At 42.7% G+C, this 27548-nt stretch overlaps 2 protein-coding genes across 2 annotated transcripts in view; one reads left to right on the forward strand and one right to left on the reverse strand.

Annotated features, from left to right (window-relative positions):
• The window catches only part of kcnab1b (potassium voltage-gated channel subfamily A regulatory beta subunit 1b), a 37343-nt gene extending 23167 nt beyond the window's left edge, over positions 1–14176 (reverse strand). The window contains 2 exon segments of the mRNA XM_035170820.2: positions 8486–9012; positions 14062–14176. Of these exon segments, the coding sequence (XP_035026711.2) occupies positions 8486–8700 (215 nt within the window). The 5' untranslated portion in view covers positions 8701–9012; positions 14062–14176.
• Positions 14177–21173: 6997 nt separating this feature from the next.
• Positions 21174–22895, forward strand: LOC118118040 (complement C1q-like protein 2). Its single transcript, XM_035170823.1, has 3 exons — positions 21174–21456; positions 21546–21668; positions 22329–22895. The coding sequence occupies exons 1-3, from the start codon at positions 21192–21194 to the stop codon at positions 22607–22609; spliced, it is 669 nt and encodes a 222-aa protein (XP_035026714.1). The 5' UTR covers positions 21174–21191; the 3' UTR covers positions 22610–22895.
• The last annotated feature ends 4653 nt before the right edge of the window (positions 22896–27548 follow it).

Consider the following 27548-nt stretch of genomic DNA (forward strand, 5'->3'; position numbering starts at 1 on the left):
TTGATGCATTGAGTGTAATCGAGGCGCTGGTGGGAACAGGACAGGAGGAAACAGGGAGATGGAGCTCGCTGCAGTTACAAATGGTGGGACGTGTCTGATATGACGGAGGAGTTTGGGCATTGTGTCCTCCGTCTCTCTGATGTATTATAGATCTGATAGTTCTGATCCATGAAAGTGTCGGCAGGGGGGGGCTGCACTATAGGTCAAGTGAATGTGTGTCTGTTTGGTTGCATTTATTGCAGGTCACTGCTGAAGTTGTGGAAAATGATACCAACATTGACCTTCTCTCCTCATTACCACTGACGAGGAGGTTTTGTTTCTTTATTTGTTTGTGTTTTTTTATTAGCAGGATTACGCAAAAAACTACGTGATTGATTTCCATGGAACTTTGTGACCAAGGAGGAATATGTTAACTTTAGTGCAGATCCAAATAATTGGGCTCATTTAGGGAGCTGATATCTATAAATCTGAAATTTGGTGCGGCAAAAACAAATTGGATAACATAAAAACTCCTGATGGGATTCTCATTGGAAGGATGGGACAGTGGTCGAGAGAGACATCATCAAATGTTGGTGTGGATTTAGGTCAGGAGGCGGATCCAGGATTTTCTTCCCACTTTCTTTAATATTGTGTTTTTCAAGATTTCTGTTGATTTCTCAGAGGATGATTCACAGATCTTGATGAAAAAGAAATAGAATGTTTATGAGTTTGCAATTAGCAATTGGCAATTAGGTGCAGATTCACATTTAAATCTGGATCTAGTGAATTTAAATGTGGTTTCATAAGGAGACTGTTGGGACTTGGTGGATGTATGAAGTCCCTGAGTGCCCTTCAGGTCGATACAGTTTTAATGATTCATGATTCATACAAACTATCTCCAATTTGCAAGTTCGCTCCATTTCCAAATAAAGCTGCTTGTCCTCACCAAGCTCACTTTTTGTTAGTGGAGATCCTCCATAAAGTAAATATACAGCTGCTGCTTCAAATGTTTTCTTAAGAATAGGGCATAAACAAAGCCGACGTCCAGCAGCCGGAGAAGCCGCCCGCCTCGCGTCTGTATTCTTGTCCCTGGTGTTTTCTGGGGTGTCAGGAAGCGGCAGCATCGGCCGCACCTGGTTATTAACCACACGCAGCTCGCGAAGATGCATTAATAGATCTGTCCGGGCCTAGGATGTTGCTGCCAGCAGAGGCCCGCTGCAAAGGGAGCTAATGATTCAGGGGATTACAGCGTGTCATTTGCAACAAAGGGGAGAAAATGTAACACCTTTTTTGGTTAAGAGAAAGCTTGTGTTTGTGTGTTGTATGTAGGAGACAGAGAGGGGGAAGAAAACAGTGCTGCCAAGACACAGAATGTAAATTCTTTATATAATATCTTGTAAATAGTACACTAACTGCACTAGGGAAAGGACAACTTGTCTATACAAACTTGCACATAAACAACTCTGCAAGCCAGTGAGTGTGGCTCGCTCCCTCATGCTTGAATGGTGCCCAAAAGAAGCCTTGAAGTAAAATGACAAATGAGTCATTTGAAAACGCCCCCTCACACAAACCTGTCACCACTTATGAACATCCTGCAAGCTGCTACTGTAAGTAGCCCTCTCTGTTCTCAGCGGATCCCCCGTTGAAATAAAAACACTATCAAATGAACATCTGGCTTATTTACTGCGCTTAAAATCTCAGAAGAACTGACCTCTCTTTTGTGGGAGGATGTATTTTATTTATTTTTTCCTGGAAAGCAATGATATGGCTCTCAAATCACACTGGGGCATTTCTCATGGTTTATTTCCCGACGCCGGGTTGCTTGAATCAATATTTGTCAGCCAACACGTTTGTCAAGGTTGCGAGTAAACAGATAAAACTTCTCACTCGCTGGGGGATTAATGTAGACTAAGCAAACCCACACAAGGCCACCTTGATGGGCGGAGGGATTAGACAACGTCCACCTCCTCGGTTTTCCACCGCTCTCCCGATGGCGGCCATAATGTTGTTATCAAGATAAATCAGTGCAGAGGAGAAAGGCGGGTTGTATTCTAAGAATATCAAAGCCGGGGCGCGTGTGGGTGGGAAGAAAGTAGGGAAGTGAAATCAAGCACTTTGAGGGAGAAAAATGAAGAGATGAAATGTGAAAGAAAAGCTGCAGCTGAGTTGCTATGGGGAGAAGAAAAAGGCCATGGGCCTCATGGACGGAGCAGAGAAGGAGACAGAGAGAAATTAAGAGGGAAAGAGAGAAATAAACCAAGAGGCGGCAGCAATAGACTGAGGCTCACTGAGTTTTAAGTCCAAGCCCCAAGTCTAAGCAGATCAAACACCCTCTACAGTTGAATTCTTCTATATGACACAGAACGGGAAATAGGAAATGACAGCAAACTCCCTACGGGGGGCTGCATATTGTGTATGTTTGTGTGAGTGTGTGAGAGAGAGAGAGAGAGAGAGAGAGAGAGTGTGTGTGCTATAGTACACACACTAAGTACAAGAGTCCGGATTTGACTTTTCCTTTGTATTTCCACAGGGCCAAAGTCGACATAGTTTCAACTTTCTTCTTCATTTTTACGCACAAACACTCTTTTTTATGTACACACTGTTATTTTACTGTGTTCTGGTCGGTTGTTACAAATATTTGAACGTTTCTTTTTTCCCCCTTTAATTTAAACATCATATGATAAAACCGGAGTGGCTGCCGGTAGAGAGTCTCACACAGAATAACTGTATTTTTGGCACATGACACATGACTGAACTGTGGGTTGATCCTGTATTGAAAAAGATGTGGGCAGATCTGAAGTGGTTGATTCTTGTACGCCGTGAAATTCAGAGAGAGATCGGCAGCACAGAAAAAAAAAGAATTCACGATGAGTAGAAAACCTTCGTACAGTGCTGATAGAAAGTATGTCACGGCATCTCTTTAGGTGTAGCTTCTTCTCCACGTGTTATTTTTAGGTGCATTTTTAAGTCAGCAGGAAATCTGACTGCACGATCACGTTCAAGTATTTATGTAAACAAACCAAAATAGTATGCAAAGGCTTATGAGAAAGAAAAACCCCCAGGGTGCAATTACAATTATAGACAACACACCATAAACACTATAAGAGGCCAGTGTTGTAGGAATATTGTGTGCGTTTGTGTGTGGAGATTTGTGTAACTGTATCTGAATGTTTGTGTGTGTCGAATTTTGAATGCGTAAAGAAATCTGCATAAATCTTCTTGTATGTGTGTGGGTGTGTGTGTGTGTGTAATCAGATTTTTTACACATTTACAAATCTTACAATGCACAGATTAAAATACAGTTACACAACTTTACACACACACACACACACACACACACAAATATCACTACTACGATATCAGCCCCATAACGACGGCACAAATCGATTCTTAAGGTCGAGTGTATCTCATAATAAATAAAGTTTTGCCGACAACAAACCTGATTCACAACCATTTTTATTCTGTACGTGTTCCACATGCAGCTGTGGTGTTGTTCTGTTTCACCGCTTCCAATTAGCGGAACGAGCCAAAATTGCCAGGAAAGAAACTCTATTATAAAACCATTATGCTTGCAGTAAAGCATTTTAGTCGTGACCTTTAATTAAAATGCAGAGTCCATGCAAGCGTCCTGGCTGTTTAACAGAGAGACTGGGCACTTCGTATCCTCGGGGGCTTGTTTAGTCTTTAGGCAGAGTGGAGCTCCATGGACAGGCTTCGTGTTGTGCAACACCCTGGCTCATATTATTGGACCTACACATCACAGGCCAACGGTTGAGACAAGAACTGTGGTAAACGATGTGGGAACATGAAGAGCATCTACTTCGCTAAAGGGGGATTAAGACTTTTGATTCATGATGAAAAGCTGGGGGGAATAGCTTCTCAGAGAGGCTGGACACACGCTGCCAAGGCAAACGCACGCTCGCCAGGCTCTGTGAGTGCAGATGTGCAGATTGCACTGCAAAACACAAACAAAAAACAGAGCAATCGCCTTGCAAAGTACGATTGATGATGCATTTATCATGGACAAGTGCCACTGCAGCCGAACATCTAAATCTTATCTTTGTTTGGAAAGGCAGACGGAGGGAGAGGGTTGCATCTGTCTTCCCTATGGCTGCTGTGTAATCCTCACAAGCATCGATACACCTTGTCGAAACACAACCAATGATTTGTAGAAAAATGCTATTTAAAACAAAATCAGCAGATTGAGAGTGGTTTCCCATTTTATGACCCTAGCACAAAGCAAGTCATCTCTACTTTTTAAGCCTCAGCCCGTGATTTAGGTGAAGAAATGATAGTGTTCTGCAGAAGTCACGTATACACCAGTGTTTTTGCTTTGAGGTCTGGTGCCCACTGGATTATTAAACAGCGGGAGGACAATTTTTTCATTAAAGGGTCGAGCTAGAGGCGCAGCAGAGTCACCCATGAATGCAAGGATGACGCTGGCTTTGGGGCGGCTCACACAAACAAACCCATACACAAACTCTTTCAGTTTTCCTCCAAAACCTTCAGCTCAAATATGTGCAGAGTGCGTTATCTTGAAATGACCAGTGTGAACAACATTCTCAGATTTTTTTATCGTGCACAAAACCCCCCACTTGTTTTATACGTTAATCGTGTATAACATGATGTATACACAGCAGTGGAGGGCCTCTGTCTCTGCTTGTCACTGATAAGCCTGCATGACAAGGAACCAACAGAAGGGAGTTTTGTTTGCCCATCTGCAGCCCAGCTCCGAACCAACCAAGCGGAATCTTTCCCCAGAACCTCCTGGACTGACAAAAGGCCTTCTGCTGCCTACTGACCGTTATGGTCTTCATTCCAGGCTCCGTACCAGGAATCTGCCCAACTTGTGGAGTCAACAACATCATCGTGGTGTGTCATTTTGCATGTTTTGCCCCGTATGTGTGTTGTTTGTATGTTATTTTGAAGGTTCAGTGTGCAGGATTTAGTGAAGAGAGCCATTTATAGACGGAGATGATACAAAAGCTCATTCCGAGGTAAAGAAAGCATAATTATGAATATCATATTCCATTTCTGTTGAAAGATGCGCCCGAATCCTACCTTTAAAAGCTATATGAGGTCAAATGGCCATTGAAGGCTGCGGCTGGGGGCCACCACGATTAGAAGTATACTCTATATTTGGATCGCCATGACAACTACAATGCCGCGGATGGTGGTATCATTAGTTCATGCTCGCTCGCTCTGCATCTTCTGCTTCAACTTGCTACGCCTTCAGTTGTGCCCAGTGTGCATCCTCAGAGCCACACACAAGTGCACACGCCATGCACTCATCTATGTAACGCAGTGTGCCAGTGCAGACGCCCACAGTGACACACACACTCTCGTCTTTCAGAAAAGACAAAGACAAAACCTCACTTCAAGGCAAAGCGGTTCCCTGTCAGATGGTGTCCAAAGCAATACCCTCAACCCAAGAGCTTTGGGAAAAGTGGGGGGGGGGATACATGAGAGAGAACCAGAAAATGTCAGACAAACAGGGAGCAGAGAGGGGATGTGACACATGAGTTTTCTAATATTTTATCTGTCTGTGGTGAAAACAGGGGATTTGCTGAGGGCTTGGAGGAAGCTTCATCCTCCACCTGTTTCTAGAGGGAGCAACAAGAATGAGCAAATCCTCATGTTACAGACTAAAATAAGCTTTTAGAAGTGACATAGTTTGCATCAGTTCTGCAGAATTCTCCCCAATGACTCCTCTCTATGAGAAAAGAAGACACAACAGCGAAATGATCATCAAGGAGATTTGGTTTTTCCCCCCCGTCTGTTTGTTTGTGAGCAGGATTCACAGAAACAACGTGATGGATTTCCACGAAACTTGGTGGAAGGATGTGGTAGAGGTCAGGGAAGAACCCATTAAATTCTGGTGTGGATCCGAATCAGGGGGCAGATCCAGGAGTTTTCTTTTCACTTTCTTTAAACTCAATTTTGCCTGAAAATAATTGTGGGATCTTGATTGGAAAAAAAAATCTGTCACATTGAGGGGACTGATATCTATGAGTGTGTGCAATTTGGAGCCGTTTGATTGAATTTCCGGGGCCTTGGTGCACGTGCGGCAGGATTTCACAAATCAATTTTCTCACGTGTAAAACAAAACAAAGCCCGGGACCCAGTTAGCACAATGGAGTCATCGGGCTTGTTTGGTGCTGCAAACAGATTGAAGTTGGCCATTTCAATGTTGTTATGGAAACGAGATGAGACTGTGTGACAAGCAGACACTTATCGCATTTAGCTGCTCCGCATCCAATCTGCCCGGAGTCTGCTAATTGCCTCTTTTCTTTGAGCTGACCTGAGTGGCCCAATTTTCTCTTTCGCTCAATCTCAGATTTTTCTCTTTTTTGTTCTTTCTGCTGCCCCCATCATCCCCTCTTTCCCTCCACCTGTCTCTCCCTCACTGTGTGTCTCTTGATCCTGACTCGGTGATGTCACCCTCTCCAGTGAATGAACAGTGTGAGATAAACACTACTATTTTGCTCCGGCGATCTGGGTTAAGAGCTCACTCACTGAGATAAGAGAGCATGGTTTTCTTGGCCGGGCCTTGTTACAACTCCCACACAGACACACACACACACACACACACACATGGGGAGAGCGGCAGCACGGCACTGTCACACTCTCCAGACTGTAATGTACGGCTGTGGCCACTTAATGAGGACCGCATGTGGAGTGGTCAGCGTCTTAAACCGATGCTCCTCTTATTGACTGAGCTCATGAGAGATTAAAAAAAGCAAACTCAGCATTGATACGGCTTATTGTGTTACTGTTGGTGCACAGGATGATTTATATGGTTACGTGAAGTGCACTTTTTTCACTGATTTCATTGATAATGTAGTTTTACTTCTATAATTTATATTTCTCTGTATTCTCTGTGCATTTCTCTCAAACTATGTTAGTGTTTGTTTTATTGGTAATTGTTTATTGTGTTAAGTGTCTAATTATCAGCATGCTTTAAATATTAGCGATGAAAGTTTCAAAGAGTTTAAATGATCCTAAATGTAATTACAATGACAGAGCGCATAACACCGCCAAGGTTAAATTCAAGCTGCACCAAATTGCACACACCCATAAGTTCTCTGCCGGATTTCTTTTTAATCAAGGTCCATGAATTATTCCCTGAGAAATCCCCCAATGTCACGATGTTAGAGAAAGTCCTGGATCTGCTCCCTGACCCACACTGCCACTTTCAGGGAAATCCGTTCATTTGTTTTCCTGTAATCTTGCTTACAAACAAACAAAACAAACTGGAACGGCACCAACAAGTCCCCTTTTGAAACCACAATGGAGCTCACTGGATCTTTTTCAAATCTTCTATTTGAAGCTGCAACAAATTGCACTCACTCATACAGTCCCCTAAACATTCAAGCCTTTTTCCTTTTTTTCATCAAGATCCATGAATTAAACGAAAATGTTGTAAAACGTCTTGATGTATCTTGCAGTGTTTAATAAAGTGAAATTCCAGGATCCACTCCTGATTCGTTGGCTTCTTCCTTGACCCATAACACATCCTTTCACCAAGGTTTGTGGAAAATCTCTTCAGCAGTTGTTGTGTAATCTTGCTTACAATCAATCAAACAAAGGCAGATGAATAAAACACTACCTGCTTGGTGGAGGTAGTGTCACTAAAAACTATTACTAGTATTTAATCTTCCTGCAGCATCACTTGTGTGACCACATTGATCATTTACAGGTTTAGTCTGTTCAAAGAGCTGGTGCCATCCGGATCTCTAATTATTATTATTATTATTTGCACTTATTGATGGGACTGCTTCACATTGTGTGATTTGCAGAGTTCATTTTATGACTTTATTCTTCTCATATTACTATGGTAACATCTTCAAGGCTTTTTCTATTGTTTGGTCATCTTTTCATTATGAGATTGAGTAATGTTAAATTTTTTGTATCAGGTCTGGTCTTATCATTTTGACTCTTTGAGTTTGAAACTGGTCAACACATTTAGCTTCCAATACAGATCTTCTGTGCACCTGAAGAGCATCTTTTCTATATTTTCACTTCTTATTACTTCAACGAATATATTTTTCTTCAAATTGCACGATTGTGCAATTAAATTCTTATTTGCATCTGAAACTCCAATCATCAAAATGTCCCAGATCCTGGTTCTCTTCAGACGCTAATTGGTTTTCATTGTGATTAGATTGATTAAAATAAGAAATCTTTAAAAATCTACATCTTGGAAAAAACGCCTTTGATTCTTCCACCACAGACACACTCACACAGCGTCCCACTGATCACCTGTCCCTGGTCATATATCATTGTTGTCTCCATCAAGGCTTTTATAATTTAATGAAGTCGCCTCTGCTCTCATTTTAATTGTCTTGTTTTTCTCCTGTTTTATATGCCGTCGTTAATCTTAATTCATCAGTGTTCTACGTTGAGTTGTGGCATACACTGGGCAGAGAGGAGAAAAGTCAACCACACACACACCTCCTCCGTCTCCCTCTCACACAGTCTCCATCATCACGTCACGTCTACGTACCGGTACTTCATGCCTGTGAGCTTGGCAGTGGACTCCTTGAGGTTGTGGTGGTAGCGCTGGGTGAAGGAGCCCAGGCTTCGAGCTATCAGGGCCACGGTGCGGAAGCGGGCGCGGGCCTTGCTGGCTGTGTTGGGGCTCGTGGCGTTCTGCTTGCTGTGCTCGCCGTTACGTGGGGCCTTCAGACCGTGGTCCGTACATGCAAAGGACACCTGCATGGCTGTCAGTTAAGGCCACTAGAGCTGCTCTAAGACAAGTGTTTGTTTGAGGTCCTTAAAGTACTTGACAGTGTTTCTTTCCCCTCCTGTCTCTGGAATTCCTTTTTGTCCTTGTTGTTTTTTGAAGCTGGACGTCAGTGATCCAGGCCAGCTCTACCCGGTGCTGCAGGAATGACCGGGAGCATGAGATTCGGTTCAGTTTCTTCAGGGAGAGGAATCTCAAGCTGAGGTTATGTCAAAAATTGGACATAGCAGCGGCGCAGTCCCGGTCAGTGCGTGAAGTGCTGAGACGAGGAGCCGGTCTGACACCACCTGAAAATATGACAAGAGGATGGAGATGGAGGGAGAAGGATGGAGGAGAATGGGAACTGAATGAGTCGTGGAAAGAGTTGCCCGCTTGGAGGAGAGAAGGCAGTGTGTGTCGCAGAGGGTTAGAGGGGGGAGGCTTGGAAGTGCGACTACAGAGGAGGAGGAATAATCTGGTAAAGACTGACTTGGGAGAAATGTATTTTAATTTTTTCAAGCTGTTTTCTCCACTTTAACGCCCGTTGCTCACATGTCTAAGCAGCTTCGACGTAGCTGTACGATGATCGAAAACACTCCTGCCCCTAGTTTTGCTCGTCTTTTTCTCTTTCTGTCCTTCTTTGTCTAATCTTCCTTATCCTATATAGTTTCCAACTCAAGTTCAGTCTCCTGCCTATTTCAAATGTGTGTATTTCTAATTCAGCCGCTGATGCCTCTTTTACTGTCTTTCTCTTTGGGGTGTCTCTGAGGTTTTGTCAGGCTGGGTGTCAGGGGATCTCTCTTGCCCTCAAACTGCAGCTAAGCCTTTTAGTCAAACACCTGGAGTGAAGAGAGTAACACTGCACCAGCACGCTGAGCCCTCAGCGCTGTGAAAAAACTAAACACAGACATCCCATTTCACTCCTGTCAAACGTCTTTAAAATAAGGTCACGCTTGAAGCAAAGAATGTTCACTCACAAATCGACTTACACACACACACACACACACACACACACACACACACACACACACACACACACACACACACACAGAGAGACCAAATCTGTATGGATACAGGTGTTCTTACACACAGTGCGATGTCAGGACGAGGCAGGGATGAGATCCTTGACCGACGTGCGTCTTCCTGCAACTTTTAGAGGAATCAAGCGGCTCTACACAGGTCCTGCAAAGATCTGCATCCCAACAGAAGCAGCAGCAGCAGCAGCAGCGTGCGTTCCGGCAGCTGTCCTCAGACTGGGCAAACAGCCTTGTCCTGTCTCCAAAGTCCGCAAGGAAGTAACACAGCTTTTAAGGTTCCCGGCTTTGCAGCAAGAACGCTCTGTTTGATAAAGGGACCCTGGAATGGCAATGGACAAGCAGAGAGCAGGAGGAGGAGGAGGAGGAGGAGAGAGGAGGATGCATGGTTCATCGTTTCAGAGAGAGAGAGAGAGAGAGAGAGAGAGAGAGAGAGAGAGAGAGAGAGAGAAAGAGAGAGAGGAGGACAGATGCAGTGAGGAGGCGATGAGCGGCGAGTGGAGAGAGGGAGCCAGGCGCTGACTGAGGGGAGAGAGACGCTGGCTCTGACTGACTGGCTGAAAGAACTGCAGTGTTTTTCACTATGGCGCCACACACTCAGAAAGAGAGATAGAGAGAGAGGGAGAGAGGGAGAGAGAGGAAGAGAGAGAGAGAGAGGTATGTTGCGAATGGGAATCGAGGCAGCGGATGTTGATGTGACTTGATGTGTGTGTTTGTTTACTTAAAGAAATGCCCCTCAGGCAGGATGTTAAGGTGGCACACTGTGGTCGAGTACAGTAGCCTACATGTGGATGTCACCGACACGCTTCACCTCACCGTGGTTGACCTATCAGGCATTTTACCCTCTTTCTGTTGTCTACTATTACAATACACGTCCTCCTTGTACGCACAAACATAGGAAATCACTTCCGATCTCTCTCCCATGACATCATTTCACGGCGCTGTCTGTTGTTTTTTTCGTACGGTGAAAAGTTGCAGGCTACGGCTCAGGCTCCCAGAAGAATCCAGAGAGAGCCTTTCTGACACCGACGTCTCAGAGCAGATGTTAAGAAACAGATCAGATGAAGTGGCACATTGAAATAAAGCATTAAACCAGTGTTGAGGCAGCGCAGCGTCCTCGCCTCCTCCCCCACTGAGCAGCAATGTGACAATGCAGGATTTCATGGTTCATTGAACCGCCACAAACCTCGAGGCCAACGCAGTTATATTTATATCCTTGCGACTGCATCTGATAAGAGAAGACGCTGGTAACAGTCGTTTTTTGATGAAACGTTGGCTCATGGGTCAGGGGGAGCGTTGGGGAGACTGGATATATAGTGTGAGATAATATGTTGTGCTGAATTACTCTATGTAAAGTATTTGATGAAAGCTATTTCATTTCATTTTCCTTCCATTCACCCACCCATCCATCCATAATTGTAGCACATTTTCTTGAAAACTCCCTTCTGAGCCTCAGAACATATCATACCACGGTTTTCACAGCCCAAGTAGAACTCAAGCGAACAAATCCTGATGTGTAAACCAATAAAAACCTTTAAAAAGTCTATTTGCTGTGCTGCCCCCGCTGCATTTTCTCTGTACCTGCCAGCAAAACCATGTTTTTGGCTTGATCACGTTGTGACGCTCTGGAGAGGTTACTGCGCTGTTGGACAAAATATCAAACATGGAGCATCCCTCTAATGTCACCGGCACCTCCACAGCTCCCCCCCCTCCCCCCACGGTTGGTCCTATTTAAAAGTGTGTCAGTCAGAAGCGTAAAATGGAAATGTTACACTCTCGGCTGGAATCCCCAACAGACGATAAGTCTGCTACCCCGAGGCAAACCACTCTTCCTTAATTGCTCCGTTAAGAACCGATAATAGAGTTTTGAAATTGTGTTGCTAAGACACAGACCTCCATATGGCAAGTTTGTTGAAATAGTGTAGATGAGTGACAACAAAGCTGCAGTGAAGAGACCCACTCGTCCCTCAGCAGTAACCTAACCCTGGATTTCCCACAGAAATAGTCTTTATATTTTGGTGGTGCTGCCGGCACACCACCAAAATACTGCATGTATTATACAATAAACAATGGATTTCCTTTCACATACCAGCAGCCACTGCTCTCTACAGAGGATTGTTAGATTCCATGTCACATAATTACAGCCTTGTTGTAACAGTCTGCTGCTCGACTTAACGGTTTTTGTGTTTCACATTTTGCTTTTCAAAAGGCTTATCACCATCTAATAGATAGTCGTCTTCATCAGCACCAACCTCCTGGAGAGAAAATGAGAGATAATGAGGGGGGAAACCTTTCCAAGCTGTCTGTGACATCACTGCAGCAGCACCACCTCTCTCCCTCTCTCCCTCTCTCCCCCTCTCTTCTTTCTCTGTGGATTAGCTCCTGCTTTCCCTTTTCTTTTTTCCATTTTCCATCTTCTGTCTGTTATCTCTCTCCTCATGGCCCGCTCTTCCATCTCCCTCTAAATCACCCTTTAACACAGGACTCTCTCCCTCACTCCGAGTCCACAGTGTTTCCCTCTATATGCTGCAGATTAGACCCGCAAGTCATTGTGAGGCACTGCACATACAAGACCAGAGAGGAAGAATTCGGTTTTTTAATCTGCTCTAAAAGGCTGGTTCTGACTTCATGCAGACATAATGGGCACAGTCATCAAGTGCTGCAAACATGCACGAAAAACACAGAGGAAGAAGCTGGACTCTAAATCGGAGGTTTTGAATGAAAACTTAAGGTAATCATCATCATCATCATCACCACCATCACCATCATCATCATCATCATCATCATCATCATCATTTCCACCCTTGTGACATTCACAGTTATATCATCTGTATTATTACCAGCCCTGTCTTTGCCACAACCTTCTCTCAGTTTCAATGCGATGCACTTTGGTTACACTGATGAATGTTGACGTCCTTATTGTGACGGCCCCTACAGACGCATAGTGACCTTCCATGTCGGCCCGGCAGCCATTTGGCCTCAAAGCAAGGAAATTGAAGCGGCTGCAGAGCCTTTTATTTCTAATGGTAAAGCGCTCTGTGGTTCATGGATTCAGTATCAATGAAATATTTGTGCACTTTCAGAATTTGACCCACAGGAAAAAAAAAGGCTTGTGAGCTCACTGGAGTTTTATTGAAACGTGATTTGTCCAGAACAACAGCTCATTCTAAACATTGTCAATAAAGATTGTTGTTGATTGACTGTCGATGTGTTTTTTTTCACAATAAAGTACTAGACATAGCAGTTTCATATGTAAAGCAGATAAAGCTATATGTGAAATTATGTCTGGACCTCAGCAACTACCCACAATGAATAATAAAATGAATTGTTTCCTTCCAACTCCACTTTATATATAAATATAAACATAAATATTCTTGAGAAATATATCTATGTATACACATACAAGCTGCCTCACACCTGTACTCTATTTTTTTTTCATATTTGTTAAAAGTGTTGTGAAATTACATTTTACTGCAATGACAAACATTCAGATTGTACAGGAACTGGTTACCGTTAAAGAAACTGAGTCGAGCTTCACTGAACTTTGAGCAAACAGGTGACAGCTCTTCTGCAGCATCACCACAGGCCAAGCAAACAGGTTTAGAACGGGCACTGCACTCATGGTAAGACTAAATTAAAATTGGTTTCCTGCTCTTGATGGACAGATACAAGGTACAATCCAAACGTGAGATACACTCAAGGTTGTAACTGCTTCCCACACACACGTATATGAGACGGTATGTGGGTTCGGTGTCATTTACAGTGTGAAAGAGAAAAAGATAATTGGACATCAGGACCTAGCTTTCATTACTTACTCCAAACCTCAGTCTTTCAGATACTAATACCTGCCACTGAAGACATGGCTGTATGTCTGCCGGTGGCCTCATGTGCCTCGAACGTCAAGTCTAATTACGGAGGGGAATTAGTGCTGGGTCTTGCTGTGCTGAGACAGACTCTTCCTTATCGGGAGATGATGAAAGCTTTAGGTATTTAACAGGACCAGGGACCCTGCTGTGCAGTTAAACTTTATCCTTGCTTCCAGTGGTGTATAAATGATTGAAATTGGAGCAAATGTACACACAGGCTGCTGTTTACCCTGATTGGGCTAAGGCTGAATTCACATTTACTCCAGAAAATCAAAATAAATTGCAGTTCGTTAAGCAGAATAGCCAGATAACCCAAAATTATGCAAAATGCAAGTAATTTAAATGTATCTCCTTCTGCAAGCTCTCTTCCACTACAGAAGATACTGCAGCCTAAATGTGCAGCATTTATCGGAATGTACTAACAGTGTGCACCCTTCCTCTGTGAATGATATCCTACCTGTAGACCATGTTGGCACCAGGTTGGGCAGACGCCTGGAAAAGGTGCCTGTGCACTTGAAGAAGCTCCTCCAAACTGTTCGGCTCTCGAGGTCTGCTGCTGGCTTCAAAGCCTCCTGGTGGGCAGCTGGTGGGGCTGGAGGGGTTCACCCGGGTTCCTGCCCCCTGCCTCTGCTGGATGGTACTGGGGCAGCGCTCCAGCCTCGGCCCCCCTCTCTGCCTGGGCACAGGGACCTCAGTACAGGCTGCCTTGAGATACATGCTTGGATCGGCCTCGTCTCCCACAGGCCGACGGTACCCTCTCTGTTGTTGGCACATCTCCTCCAATATATTTAGTCATCCTGCGAAGATAGTCCGGCCTAATATCTTCTCCATGTAAGTGCAATGCAATGTCGGCCATGCAGAGGATATTCATGTTGGTTTGCTGGAGAGTTTTTGTCATGCCTGCAGGGCCGACAGAGTGATTTAGAGTAATGACACTATTTCCATAGAGATGTCCGACAAAATAGACTAAGCCAAGGCAGCCGGACAAACAAATAGAGGCAAACAGAGGCACACAAATAAAAGGATCACGCCAACAGTATCAGAGTGGATGACAGGGAGGTGGCCAGAAACATCTCTGTGCGTGTGTGTGTGTGTGTCATACCTGTGTTGTCAACTTTATTCTTAGATGATTGACAAAATAAAAGACAAAGGCGGCTTTTGTTTGAGCTGCTGGCGGCTCGAGTGAGAGAAGCCCCGCTTGTCCCCGAGGCGAGCCGATCAAAGCCGGAGGGATATTTCTGTCTGCTCGTCAGAAATATCTTCCTGATGCATCTGTTGCATGCAAAGCCAATCCAAGCTGGGGCGGAGACTAACTGTGATCCATCTAGTCGGGTTAAATGACTAGAAGGCAAAGTGATTAAATGAAAACTGAAACAGAGATGTGAAAAACATGTTTGCATAGGATCCGTTCACATATGAGGAAGGAATTTAATATGAATTGTCTTCAAGAGCTAGAAGTGAAAGTGGATGTTCACCAACAGACCTATATGTTTACATTGTTTGTTTGGTTTTAGTCATTTCATGTTATAAATTTGGGTTGAAACATCATGATTGACCGCTGAGACTGACTCTTGTTTGGCCGGACATTGATACTGTGACTCCAGACCATGATGACTGGGTCTGCACAGGCTCTGGCTCCAAATGACGTTAAAAGCGCAAGATGGCGACTGCTGTAACGGGAGGACGTGGAGACATGCCATCAATCTTAATTTACATTATATGATAAATTAAAAATTTTATGAGATTCTACAAAAGTAAGACAAGCAGTGTTATGGTGTGTGATGTTACTGTGACTTATTGCAAAAGCTTTTACATTGGCAGGTGTAATACATCTTTTGGAACTTTGTTAGTATCAACACAGTTCTACTGCTTTATCTGCAGTATGGATTTAAAGGTTCAGTGTATAAGATTCAGGTGAAAGGGATCTATTGGCAGAAATTGAATATAACATAATCCTACTGATGTTTTCACTAGTGTGTCATATACATTTTAAGATTTTTTTTTGTCTTTACTCAAGAATGGGCCCTTTATATTTCAATACTTTATACTTACATCGGGAGCGGGTCTTCTCTACGGAGGCCGCCATGTTTTTTACGGGATCCAAACTGGACAAACTAAACACCTTTTGAGTTTGAATGACAAATGACGGCTACCACAGGTTCTCTTTCATGTTTGGAAGGGGAGGGTGAGGTGAGGGGTATCCAGCTGCAACATGCAACTTCACCACTAGATGTCACTAAATTCTACACACTGAACCTTTAAATTATTTCATGCTCATGTCCTCTTGTAACCCTGCTTCGTGCTGTATTTGACAATTAACAATAACCATCCTCAATAGCATTAATCACTATTTGCAACCTGTTCTGAAACATTACAAAAACATACTTTAATCATTATAAGCTACCTTAATTCATTTGTCTGCTATCATCTTTCCACTGTGACTGTGGGACAAGTTTTATCTTTTCTTTGCATGATATAAGAGTGACAGTTTATCCATAAGGGTAAAAGATTCAGAATTGTTTTTCATTCATCCCAAACTGTACATGTGTAAACATAATATGCACACAACACTACATCTTGCATATGAAGTCACATGGAAAGCCTCTTCTTGCTTGGTTAGTTGTAGCGGGCTGCCCTCTTGTGGAGCGAGAGGCTACAGTAAGAAGGGAAGTTACATTTGTAAATGCAGGAACATGCAGGTTTTCCACACACACACACACAGGTTTGCAAAGCTATTCTTATTCTGACTTTCATTCACTGTGGACAGCCTATAACCAAAACCTTATCCCTTGTCGTGCCTATGCTTAACCTAACCACAATTCATATCTTATCCTTAAACTTAACCAGGACCTCAGAAATGACGTCCTGGCTTTGGTCCCCATGAGGTCCACTGGTCACCAACTAACACGACACCTCCATCACTCATTCAAAGGCCTGAGTGTGTGGGTGCGGAGGCTGAAGATGGAGATACTGTAAACCGTTGGATGAATATGGTGTGTCTGTTGTGTCCTCCCACTCAGCGTGCAGTGTGAGAGGCAGAGCATTTAGTCTATTTCAGTCCCTGGATATGTGAGGCCCTTTTCTTCACTCATCCCTCCAAGACCAAAGTGACTCATCCACGTTGTACACAATCTGACTCCTGCAGGCAAAACGCCGTAGAAAAAAAATCAGACCTTCACGGTGGAACGACACTGTGGTCAATCAAACGCCTCCACTTGCTCTCTCAGATTAGCGTCGTTGCAATTCATACTTGGTTGACAGGGAACATTGATCTGTGTGGGCTTCCTTGCACTCTCTCATTTTGCGTATTGTTTTGAGTGCCTGATTGATTACTGAGATGAAGATGAAGCTGTTGAACATTGCCTTTGTAAGTGTCAGATGTTTGGGAGGGAAATGGTTGATATTGGTTTTAATAATAATAATGTAAATTATAATGCAGTAATATGTGGTGATGGTGGCAGTCATCCGGAAGCCTTTCTTGCTGTCATTTTGTCACAATCTAAAGGGTAAACCCATTCTCACTGATAGTCATTTGGGACTGACGGTGTTGTCGGCTCGTTTTGACGAGAAATGCAAAGCAGGTTTATGTGTACAGCACAATTCAGACAAAAGGTCATTTAATGAGGTGTTAAAGCAAATGTGGAGTTTGTTTTCAGAAGGTGTAAAAGCAGTGGGCGCTTTGGAGGAAATCAGACGATCTCCTCAGATATGACTGTGTCTGTCCAAACAGCTCATAGATAACCAGCCGCAACAACTACTGCAAACCAGCATCAACCTCTTTATTCAAACCAGATCACTTAGAGCCTTTGCATGCGCAGCCAAGCAGTTGACATCGACCCAGCACTTGATTTTGAATTGTTATTGCTTGTTTTTAAATCAGTGAATGGCCTTGCACCACTTTACTTAGCAGACCCTCTCACCCCTTGTATCCCTGCTGTAAATCTGTGTTCTGCTAACCAGCTGTTAGTCTCAGTTTCCAGGGCAAGACTAGAGACAGAGGGAGGTCGGCTATTCACTGTGGATCAGACAAAGCCACCTCACTATCCTCTTTTTAAATGCATTTTTATAAAAATGTTTTGTTTGTTTTGTTGCTTTATTTTTCCCATTGACTTGCATTAACTTGTCTAAATTTGTACTTGCACTTTTATTATTATCATTATTGTTGTTGTCAAATGCGTCATTCTTTGATATTATTTCCTAAAATGTGTGACGCGTTTCTCAGGTAGAAAAGAAGAAAAGCTCTCGGAGCACATCAGGACAGAGGTCATGTTCTGTGTCATGGCTGTGAAGATGCAAAAGATATATTTGGACATGGTTGAGAGGAGCTGTGTGTCTCTTTCAACATTTCATAGAACTGAGGTCAAGTGAAACTGTAAGAGCATCTGAGGCCACAGTGGGGAACAGTGTGTGTGTGTGTGTGTGTGTGCGTGTGTGTGTGCGTGTGTGCGTGTGTGTGTGTGTGTGCTTTGTCATGGCCTTCCGACGTTACACTACATACCATCTTTGTGAGCATAAGTACTCGCTTTCAAGTTCAGACCTTTGACACATCTTAATACCATTACCATAATATACACAGTGAAACCTTCCTGGCCAGGTCATTACAGTGTGAGGAGAACCAGGGGAGACGACTGATAGCTCAGAGCAGATTTTAATTAGCGCAGAGCGGCCGCGGGGGCACAGGGAAATAAAGGAAGAGCTCCGTCTCCCTTTGCTTCCCTGCTGAGAGGTAATGCAGCAGCACATCTCATTGGACGTCCACTGGAGCAAACACAGCAGGTCAGTTTTAAAGGAGAGAGGATGGTTTATCAAACTAAAGGGTTAATATAACTGTCAATATCTCTACAAACAAATGTTCAAACTGGATAATAAGACTTTTCTCTGAAGCATCTGTCTTTTTAAAGTGGATCTTTGAGTTACACACTATAATGTTATGTCCTGTGCTATCACCACTGAACAAACTGTTATCCATCATGGACAATCACGAGCACCCTGTCCACCACCTAGTGGACAGACAGCGAAGCACTTTCTCCGACAGACTGGTTCAGCTCCGCTGCCGCAAGGTCAGAAACAGGAAATCTTTCCTGCCCACAGCAATAACACTGTACAACTCCTCACCTCTCACAACCCTGAGCCGTAGTTTCTGTCCACACCAAAACTCTCTCTGCTTACTCCTGCAATAACTGTGAATTTGCACATCTTATTTTCATATTTTATTTTGAATGTCATTCTATTTTGAGCTATTTTAATTCTTCATATGGGTTTTATTGCTATTTGGCTCTCTGTGCAGTGTCCTGTAACACAATTATTTCCCAATTTGGGATCAATAAAGTATCTATCTATCTATCTATCTATCCATTTCCTTAAATGTAAATATATTGGTATCAATAAGACTCCGTACCCTCTTCTCTCCTACCCAGTTGTCCCAGTCTGCCCTCTTATGGACGTAGATGATAAAGCAGCCTATGAAAAATGATCCTTTTCTTCTGCAAGAATCTGAAGCTACAACTGGACATTATATTTCACAAACAGCCATTACCACAGAAGTGGCCGCGTGCACACACACAGGCACATCCACAGGCCGAACTGAGCGCATGACTGCTCAGGCTGAAAATGCAGATAAGATGTTGGATACGTGTGGGGGAGCTGTGAGCACTTCAGTGTGTCTGCTCCGTCCTCCCACTCAGTGAGCAGTGTGAGAGGTAGACGCAGAGCATTCAGTCTATTTCAGTTTCCTAGATATGTGAGGTCTTTACATCAGTCGTCCCAGGGGCGGCTCCTGGCATAGCTCTTTCCCTTTCACTTGTGGGTGAGACACTGGCTGGGATCCTGCTGCTGTGGCTCGGTGTGTTTCTGAATAATCGCTTTAATTAGTAGACACCTCTTACGAGAAACAAGTCTCACAAGTTTCTTACAAGGAAATTAGTTTTCAATAAAAACAGCTCTAAGGTTTCAGGAACTGAAAGCTATTTTGTCTGAGACATACCTTGGATTCGTTCCATGCAGAACCAGAACCTGTAAAGTGACACACTGAGTTCCATGGAGGAGCACAAGGGACAAGGAAATGGTAATAAATCATTTCATTAATTAATACAAAAAATTGAGAAAAACACGCATTAATGCATTTATTTACAAAAATGTTTGTTTTCTCTCATGTGTAGACTATTTTTTATTGTTACGTTATTCATCTAAAAAGAAATAAAATCCCATAGGAACTGATTTGGTGCAATAGAATAATTATTATTCCCTGTTTTGTTGCTGGAGGTCGATAGAGGCTTTGCAGGGATCCATGTTAGAGCCTTCAGTCAAACTACCTGTTCCTTTTAGATGTAGTAAAGTAAAGTTATTGTTAATATTACTTTTTTACCAGTATTTGATGCCCTGTTAAAGAGTCTTGAGGCTTCACTTTAACCTCCTAATACCCACACACTGATCAAAGATGAGACATTAGAGAGCACACGCTTTTATTTCGTGCAACTGCAACTTTTCAAACATATTTCAAGGCAACATCGCTAAAAGGTTTATTGGAATAAAGGTTCGACATTTGTAAACAGGAAGTAGCTTCGTGAAGCAGCACAGTGGGGGTATGGGAGGACGTCGTCTCTGTCAGGCCGTCAGTCCTCCAGGAACCTTCAACGCCATCTTGATCACGGACAGATGCTGGATTCCATATTCAGAGAGCAGCGTGTCCAAGTCTCTGTCCAACATCTTGTCCGTGAAGATCAGCCGCAGAGCCTCCTCTCACTACACACACACACACACACACACACACACACACACACACACACACACACACAGTAAGACATACACTGTATATTACTTTTTTAAAGCTTAAAGTAGGTATTAGTTATTAGCATTATATTTATACCCCAAGTGAAACTCAGCTGTGTGTGTGTGTGTGTGTGTGTGTGTGTGTGTGTGTGTGTGTGTGTGTGTGCATGTGTGTGTGCATGTGTGTGGGGGGGGCGCCAATATGAAATCTCGCTTCGGGCTCCAACATTGCCAGGGCCGGCCCTGAGTCGTCCCTTAAGACCAAAGTGACTTATCCACTCTTGTAGACAATCTGACTGCGGCATGAAGCAATGACAGAAGAATCCGACCCTCATGGTGGAAAAACACAGAGGTCAATCACCTGCATGTGTGTGTATGTGTGTGTTTTGTCATGGCCTTCCGCCATTCATTTTTTGAATTCTTGCTTTTTACAAATTGTCTAAACAAATATTGCATTAGTTCGTCTCCAAGCACCGACTGTGGGACTCAGATCCCAGCTCCCCTGTACCTATTCAACATATTCATCTTTAAAACAGGATCATGCTGTAAATATATACTTTCATATTTTAAAAGAAAATCTCTAAAATAGCTGAGCACTCCCTTAGAACAATCCCTTAGTTATGCTGCTCTTGGCCTAGACTGCTGGGGGAACTCCCATCATGCACTGCGCACATCTCTCTCACCCTTACCAGATAAACCTTTGGCAAGTTTCTTATCAGATTCCTTCTTATCATATCTTACAGACAAAACCACCTTTCTGGAAAAACACACTGGTACTTCCTTCTTTGCGTGCTATATAAGGCATAGTGGCAAGAGCTGATGCAGACAAACAGAAAAAATTCAAAGATGAAGACCTTGATGATTGTGTTGGGTTTATCGCTCTTCACCTTGTGTGTGGCTGAGGTCCTGCATCTGGATCAACAGGCAGAAGACACCAACAGCATCCAGAGTCCAGGCATCAAATCTGCTTGTAACTGCGGGGGCAAGAGTTTGGATAACTATCTTCTTAATGCCGTGAGAGAAGTGGAGGCCAAGCAGAGAAACACTGAGAAAAAGTTAGAGGATCTGAAGATGGAGCTCCAAGGTAAGATCGTTCAGTAGGTTTTTCTTCTGAATGAAACTATGTGTCATAAAATGTTGTTATATAACTCTGTTTTCATTTTGCCTCTCAAGGTAACCGGGTGGCATTCGGAGCAGCCTTGGGCAATGTTGGAAATATTGGACCTTACAACACTGAGATCACACTGACCTACAAGAACGTCCACTCAAACACAGGCTCATACAACCCTTCTACAGGTAAACTTTGTTCACTTTGTAAATAATTAACTGTCCGTTTGATTGTTTGTTGGTTTGTTTGTTAACAAGCACGATAACACAAAACCAACAAAACCAATTTCCATGAAACTTGGTGGAAAGATGCGGAATGAGTCGAGGAAGAAACTTTTCAAATTTGGTACGGATCTGGATGAGGGGGCAGATCCAGAACACTTGAACATTGTGACAACTGTTTAAAAGTGAAATAAATTACTGTTTAAAAGTGAAATAAATTCCCTAAAGCTGGTGTGAGATATCAGACTCAAGAGGCCAACAACAGGTTTGGTGAGGCCACCATGACCTTGCTCTTTGACCACCAAAATCTAAGAAATTCCCCCAAAAGGCGTTCTTGGGATATTTCATTCACACGAATGGGACAGACAGACAACCCGATAACATACTGCCTCCGGCCATTGGCTGTTGCAGAGGCGGAGGCATAAAAATCAAGCATATTTTAGAGAACTAATATCTTTGAGTGTGTGTAATTTGGTGCAGCTTGACTAATTTTAATAACTAATTTTTCTAACTTGAGACTTTTGGGCCTTGGCGGAAGAATGTGCTCTACTCAGTGCCATTCCAGTTGTCTTTGATTGTGCTTACAGTTTAATAACATGTAACTGTCTCTCTGTTTATCATCCTCAGGTATTTTCATTGCTCCAGTCCGAGGAATTTATTACTTCAGCTTCTCTGGTCATAATAGATCAATTAAGCCAATGGGGCTGCGACTCATGAAGAATGGAGTGCAGATCGTTACCGTGTTCAATCATCCATTTGGAAATCGCTGGGAGACGGCAGCTAACGGCATGACTATACATCTTAATGTGGGAGACCAGGTGTACATGAGGCTCCGGGAGAATACGTGGATTTTTGATAATATTAATAACCACAGCACCTTCATTGGACATCTGTTATTCGCTTTGTGAGAAAAATAAACTTCAGAGAGAGAACAGAGAGTCAGTGAGGTCAGCAATCTTCAGCTGCCGGACGGCAGTACATTATTACTTAAATTGGGGTAATGTTTAATGAATTAAGGTGTTTAGAGCTGACCTGAAACTTGAATTAATGAAAATACTGTATAATAATAAATCAAGTTAAATGGGATCCTGATCAAAATTTGGTAAATTGAAAGTTCTATATTAATTGATTATGTTTGTCTTTGTATTGTGTTTCTTTTTAATCAATAAACACACTATGACTCCAGCTCAAAAATGGTGCCATTATTAAAAAATGTATATCTAATTTCCTTTTTTACATCACTGCAAGTCAAATTCAAAACCCCCGTTCACATTTTTTGTCTGCTGACATTGTAATAAAGAACTGTTACATATATATCTTTTATAGAAATTAGACTGTCTATCAGACACAGTATGACAACTTCTGTCTCAGCCCGTCTGCCCAAGCAGCTCATAGACAAACAGTAACAACTACTGTTCATATGCATCATATGATCCAGGCTCTTCACTCAAACCAGATCACGCAGAGCCTTTGCATGCACAGCCACACAACTGACATTGATTCCTCAACATCAAATGCTCCAGTCTAACTTTGATTATATTTACTGAAGAGCATGAGGCTTTGCTCAGGTCGAAACAAAGAAAAAGTCTTGGAGCATGACAGGACTGAGGTCATGTCCTGGTTTATGGACATATGAGGAAGCACAGGCTGTGACAATGTAAACTACAGTGTATATTACAGCATGGTTGAGAGGAACTGCAGCTATTTCAACATTTCATAGATGTGTGGTGAAGTTACCACAACACAGGAAGTGCCCTGACATCCACCCTTCCCTTTTCCCCATATAAACCCAGCGTAACAGTGAACCGCAGTTGACAGACTCTCGTGCAGTGAAATGCTGATGCAGCGTGTTGTGGCTTTAGGTTAAATGCTGCAGCGGATAAACTGAACAGGAAAACTGTTCTTAACTTACTTGTATTGCTATTCAGTGCCAGTGCTGGATGAACAGTAGAGTTTGTGTAATATGCTGCAGGCAGAAGATGTTGGATTTCAGGCAAACCTCCAACTGTGAGATGTGGGGAAAACTGAATTTGTAATATTTTAATTATATAATTTGTGCGTAGGTGAAAAGATAATACCAAAAACCCTGGGAGCAAATGTAAGGAAAGCATATATTTACTATTGCAAAAATATGACTGAGATATACTCTATTTCCCTAAAGTTATAAAAGCTGACTTTATAAAACATCTCACATGTTGATTTCACATCATCACATCATGACCTTCTGAACACCACAGCTATGATCTATGAAGATGTGGAGGAGAAATACAGGAGTTTTACAGGCAGCGATCATACTGTAGATCAATAGCTTCCAAACTAGGGGGTCGGGGTCCACCGACGGGTCCCGAGCCACAGGAGGAGGGTCGCAAGATGATTTCCAGAAAGCAAATACAATCTAAAAACAATCCAGAATAGCAAATTTGAACCATAATTGTTACAACAGCTAAAAACATACTGCTGTCTTTGTCTCCATGTGACAGCTTCAGCTACAGCAGGTCAGTTTACAGCACCACAGGAAACACTGGGACATGTGCACGTAGGGGAATTTTTACTGGGATCTCGCTCAAATAAATATCCTTTGGGATAATTAGTGTTGCAAATGACTGACACACGGTTATTTTGGAGGTCATGTGCTGGAAGGTTTGGGAACCTCTGCTTTAGAGGACTGTTGTAATTGTCACAAAGGGAATGAGAACCACTCTTAACTCACCCTTTGTCCACATTTCACCTTGCACTCATTACTTTCTACAAATGTTCATTTTACTGTAATTTACCATTACTTTTGTAACATTGCCTCACCGACCACCCCGAGTTTGTTTGTGTTGGTCGATGTTACAGTTCACATCAAAGTAAATGAGTATATTAAAGCAAACAAACCTATCACTTAGTTTAGTTACCTTTCATCATGTTGCAGGTTATAACTTTGTTTAATTGTTCCCGGGGTTCATCATCACCATGTGTTTCATGAGATGGCACCACCAGGCATTTCCTGATTTCTATACTCTTGGTGATGTCACGGACGACATCACTGGGACAAACCAAGTGAGAGGGTTTTATTTTTTACGGGAAAGTTTGTTTTTGTGATTGTCGCGCAATGTCGGTTGAATTCTAATTTATTTCCTTTTTAAAGAAACATCTATTAAAGTGAATAAGCTTCTTTAGGGGTAAAATAAGGTTAGAAGATTGTATGTGCAGGAAAAGTACTGTGCCTGGTTCCCTGCTCATTGTGGTTCAGGCTGAAGTTGGGAATTGAACACCCTTTATGACCGGCTGAATTGAGTTGGGACTGGGAAAATTGGAGAAGAAAATGGAGTTAGCACCAACACAGGCCTTGAGTTGTATATTTTGTCATTTTTCCTTTTTCTTTATATTTTCTTGTCTGAGTCTGCCTGCCCACCATCTTGTTTTGACCCTCCGGCTAAACTGTCTCACGTGGAATGTGAGATTTAATAGATTCACTTGGGAAACTCAGAAATGGTGATGCCGGCCCACACCTCCCACGTCACATGAATGAAACCGTGCAGATGTGGAACCAATGAGCGTCAATGCCTGATGGAAATGTGCGAGAATAGAGAATTACATGGAGATGATGTAATACCACCACAAACATGCATCTTGTAAACTCAGTCCCGCAGTCAGACAACAATTCTTCATCGGGATCATCACTGGTATTTTTACGGGAAAAAGTTTTGTTCATACTGATGCAACAGTGGGAAAGCATCTTTTCACTGTTGTAGGAGAAGCTGGGTTTGTGGTTCATTGGCTCAGGTGGGTTGTCCACTAACCAGAGGGTTGGTGGTTCGACTCTTGGCTCCCTGCTGAAGGGCAAAACATTGAACCCCAAGTGGCCCCAGACAGCTGGGCCAAAAAAAGTGTGGCATATAGTATGAATGTGAGTAAATGGGTGAAGGTCAAAAACTGTTCTGTAAAGCACTTTGAGTGGTCATCAAACAAGAAAAACTCACAAACCACCAATTTATATACAATTGGGTAGAAACACCAGTGTTTCACATAATAAATCTGTATGTCTGAGTCTTGTGTATAAGTATTATACTTGCTTGGATCAGTTGCTGTGTTTTACTGATGGGTTTTTCTCAATCTACCGACGTCTAAAGAAAATACAGTATGTCTTTTTTTGATAGTGAGCAAAAGTCAGTTTGAGTGTCACATGTTTCCCATGCATCTAAAAAGGAAAGACGTTTTTTCTCATCAGATAAAAAAAGGACTCTGAGCTATGACTTACTGCACAGTGGTGAGTTGTAGATGAGACAACTTTGCACTGACAGTTGCAGCTACTTATGACGACAACACAGTGAGCATTGATAAGACTTCACTGTCCTCACATGGGACTTGAATAGTGAAAGCGGGCGTTGGATTGAATGTGCTGCCCAGATCTTGAATCTCATTGCTCATTGGCCGGTTGGGGGAACAGCTCACCAAATGGCAGCCTACAGTACGTATGGCTGAGTGAACTTGGCCACAGACACAGAACCCCCCTCTGTCCTCCGCTCTGCAGGCCAGAAAACATGTGGCAAGAAGTAGCTAAACACACTTACTGGAAACACGACTCACTGACTAAACAACTGGACTGAGGCGTTTTGTTTTTCAAATGGCTGTGATCACTGACTTTATAGAAGACCATTCACATGTCATACAAGTAGCAAACATTCATTTTTGTAAACACGTGTCAATTGAGGCCTCTACTGCCACATCGGTTAAAATGACATCTAAAGACCAACTTAACTGCCAGTTATTATTTTTATTGGATTTTTGGGGATTCATTGATTTTGCTATAAGATAGAAAAAGCACTGAAAAGTTTAAGTTCCCAGAGCCTTGGGTGACATCTTTAAATTAGTTGGTTTATGCGACCTACTCTTTAAAACTTATATTGATATTCAAATTCTATCGATGTAAAAAGAAATCCTCAATTCAGTGAAGCTGGAGCTTAAAGATGTTGGGAGTTTTTGCTTAATTTCACACTTTCCTTCGTCATAGATATCGGTGAAATTTGACATGCTAGTTTGGTCGAATAAGGAACCCACAGAACTGAAATTTCGCGTGTCAGGGAGATTTGGGCTCATTAAGTTTGTTCTTTGTTGGGGAACTGTGACATTTCAGCTGCTTTCAGACAGGCACTGAACTGAAATTTTACAGAGGAGCTGTATGTGAGAACGCAAATGTCCAAGTCTGTTGCTCTATTTGGACATTTTCCAGAACCTTTCCCACCAGCCCTCTAGTAAAGTGTCCGGAAAATGTCGGAGTGAGCCCATGTGACAACACAGCGGGAAAATGTCCCGAAAAAAGAATAAAAATATCTCAGGATGAAAATAAAGGAGCCGAAGATGTAAACTCGGAAAGACGAGATTCAAAAGCTTTGGTCCCAAGGGCCTGGGTCAATGTGCTATAAACAAGGATTTGCGCAGCTGAATCTATGTTATGTCCTGCCTTCTGCATGCCTGAATGAAACCTGCTGCATTCTTCATACGTGAAAGACAAAATGTCCAGACCTAATTTTCCATTTATTTTCTGGAGATCATGTCTGAAAACGGCTTTTAACTTCTTTAACGTGCTATATCTCCCTCTAGGTCACAGAGATTATTCTCTTATTGTTTTAAAACTCTTCCAGCTCCACATTTATCTTAACAGTATGCTATCCTCTATATAAAAGCATCATGGGTGATTATAACAGTTAAAGTTGAATTGTAAAACCGATCAGTCCGATTTCCCCCAAAGTTAGGTTATAACGTCATAATGGTTTTTGAGTTGTTGCCGAGACGTTGTTACTTATCTGGAGTAAAATGTACAAACTGTTGGGTTACCGGCAGAGTCAATCACAGCACACAGTG

This window comes from Hippoglossus stenolepis, chromosome 11 (assembly GCF_022539355.2).
Source record: "Hippoglossus stenolepis isolate QCI-W04-F060 chromosome 11, HSTE1.2, whole genome shotgun sequence".
NCBI classification, from domain to species: Eukaryota; Metazoa; Chordata; class Actinopteri; order Pleuronectiformes; family Pleuronectidae; genus Hippoglossus; species Hippoglossus stenolepis.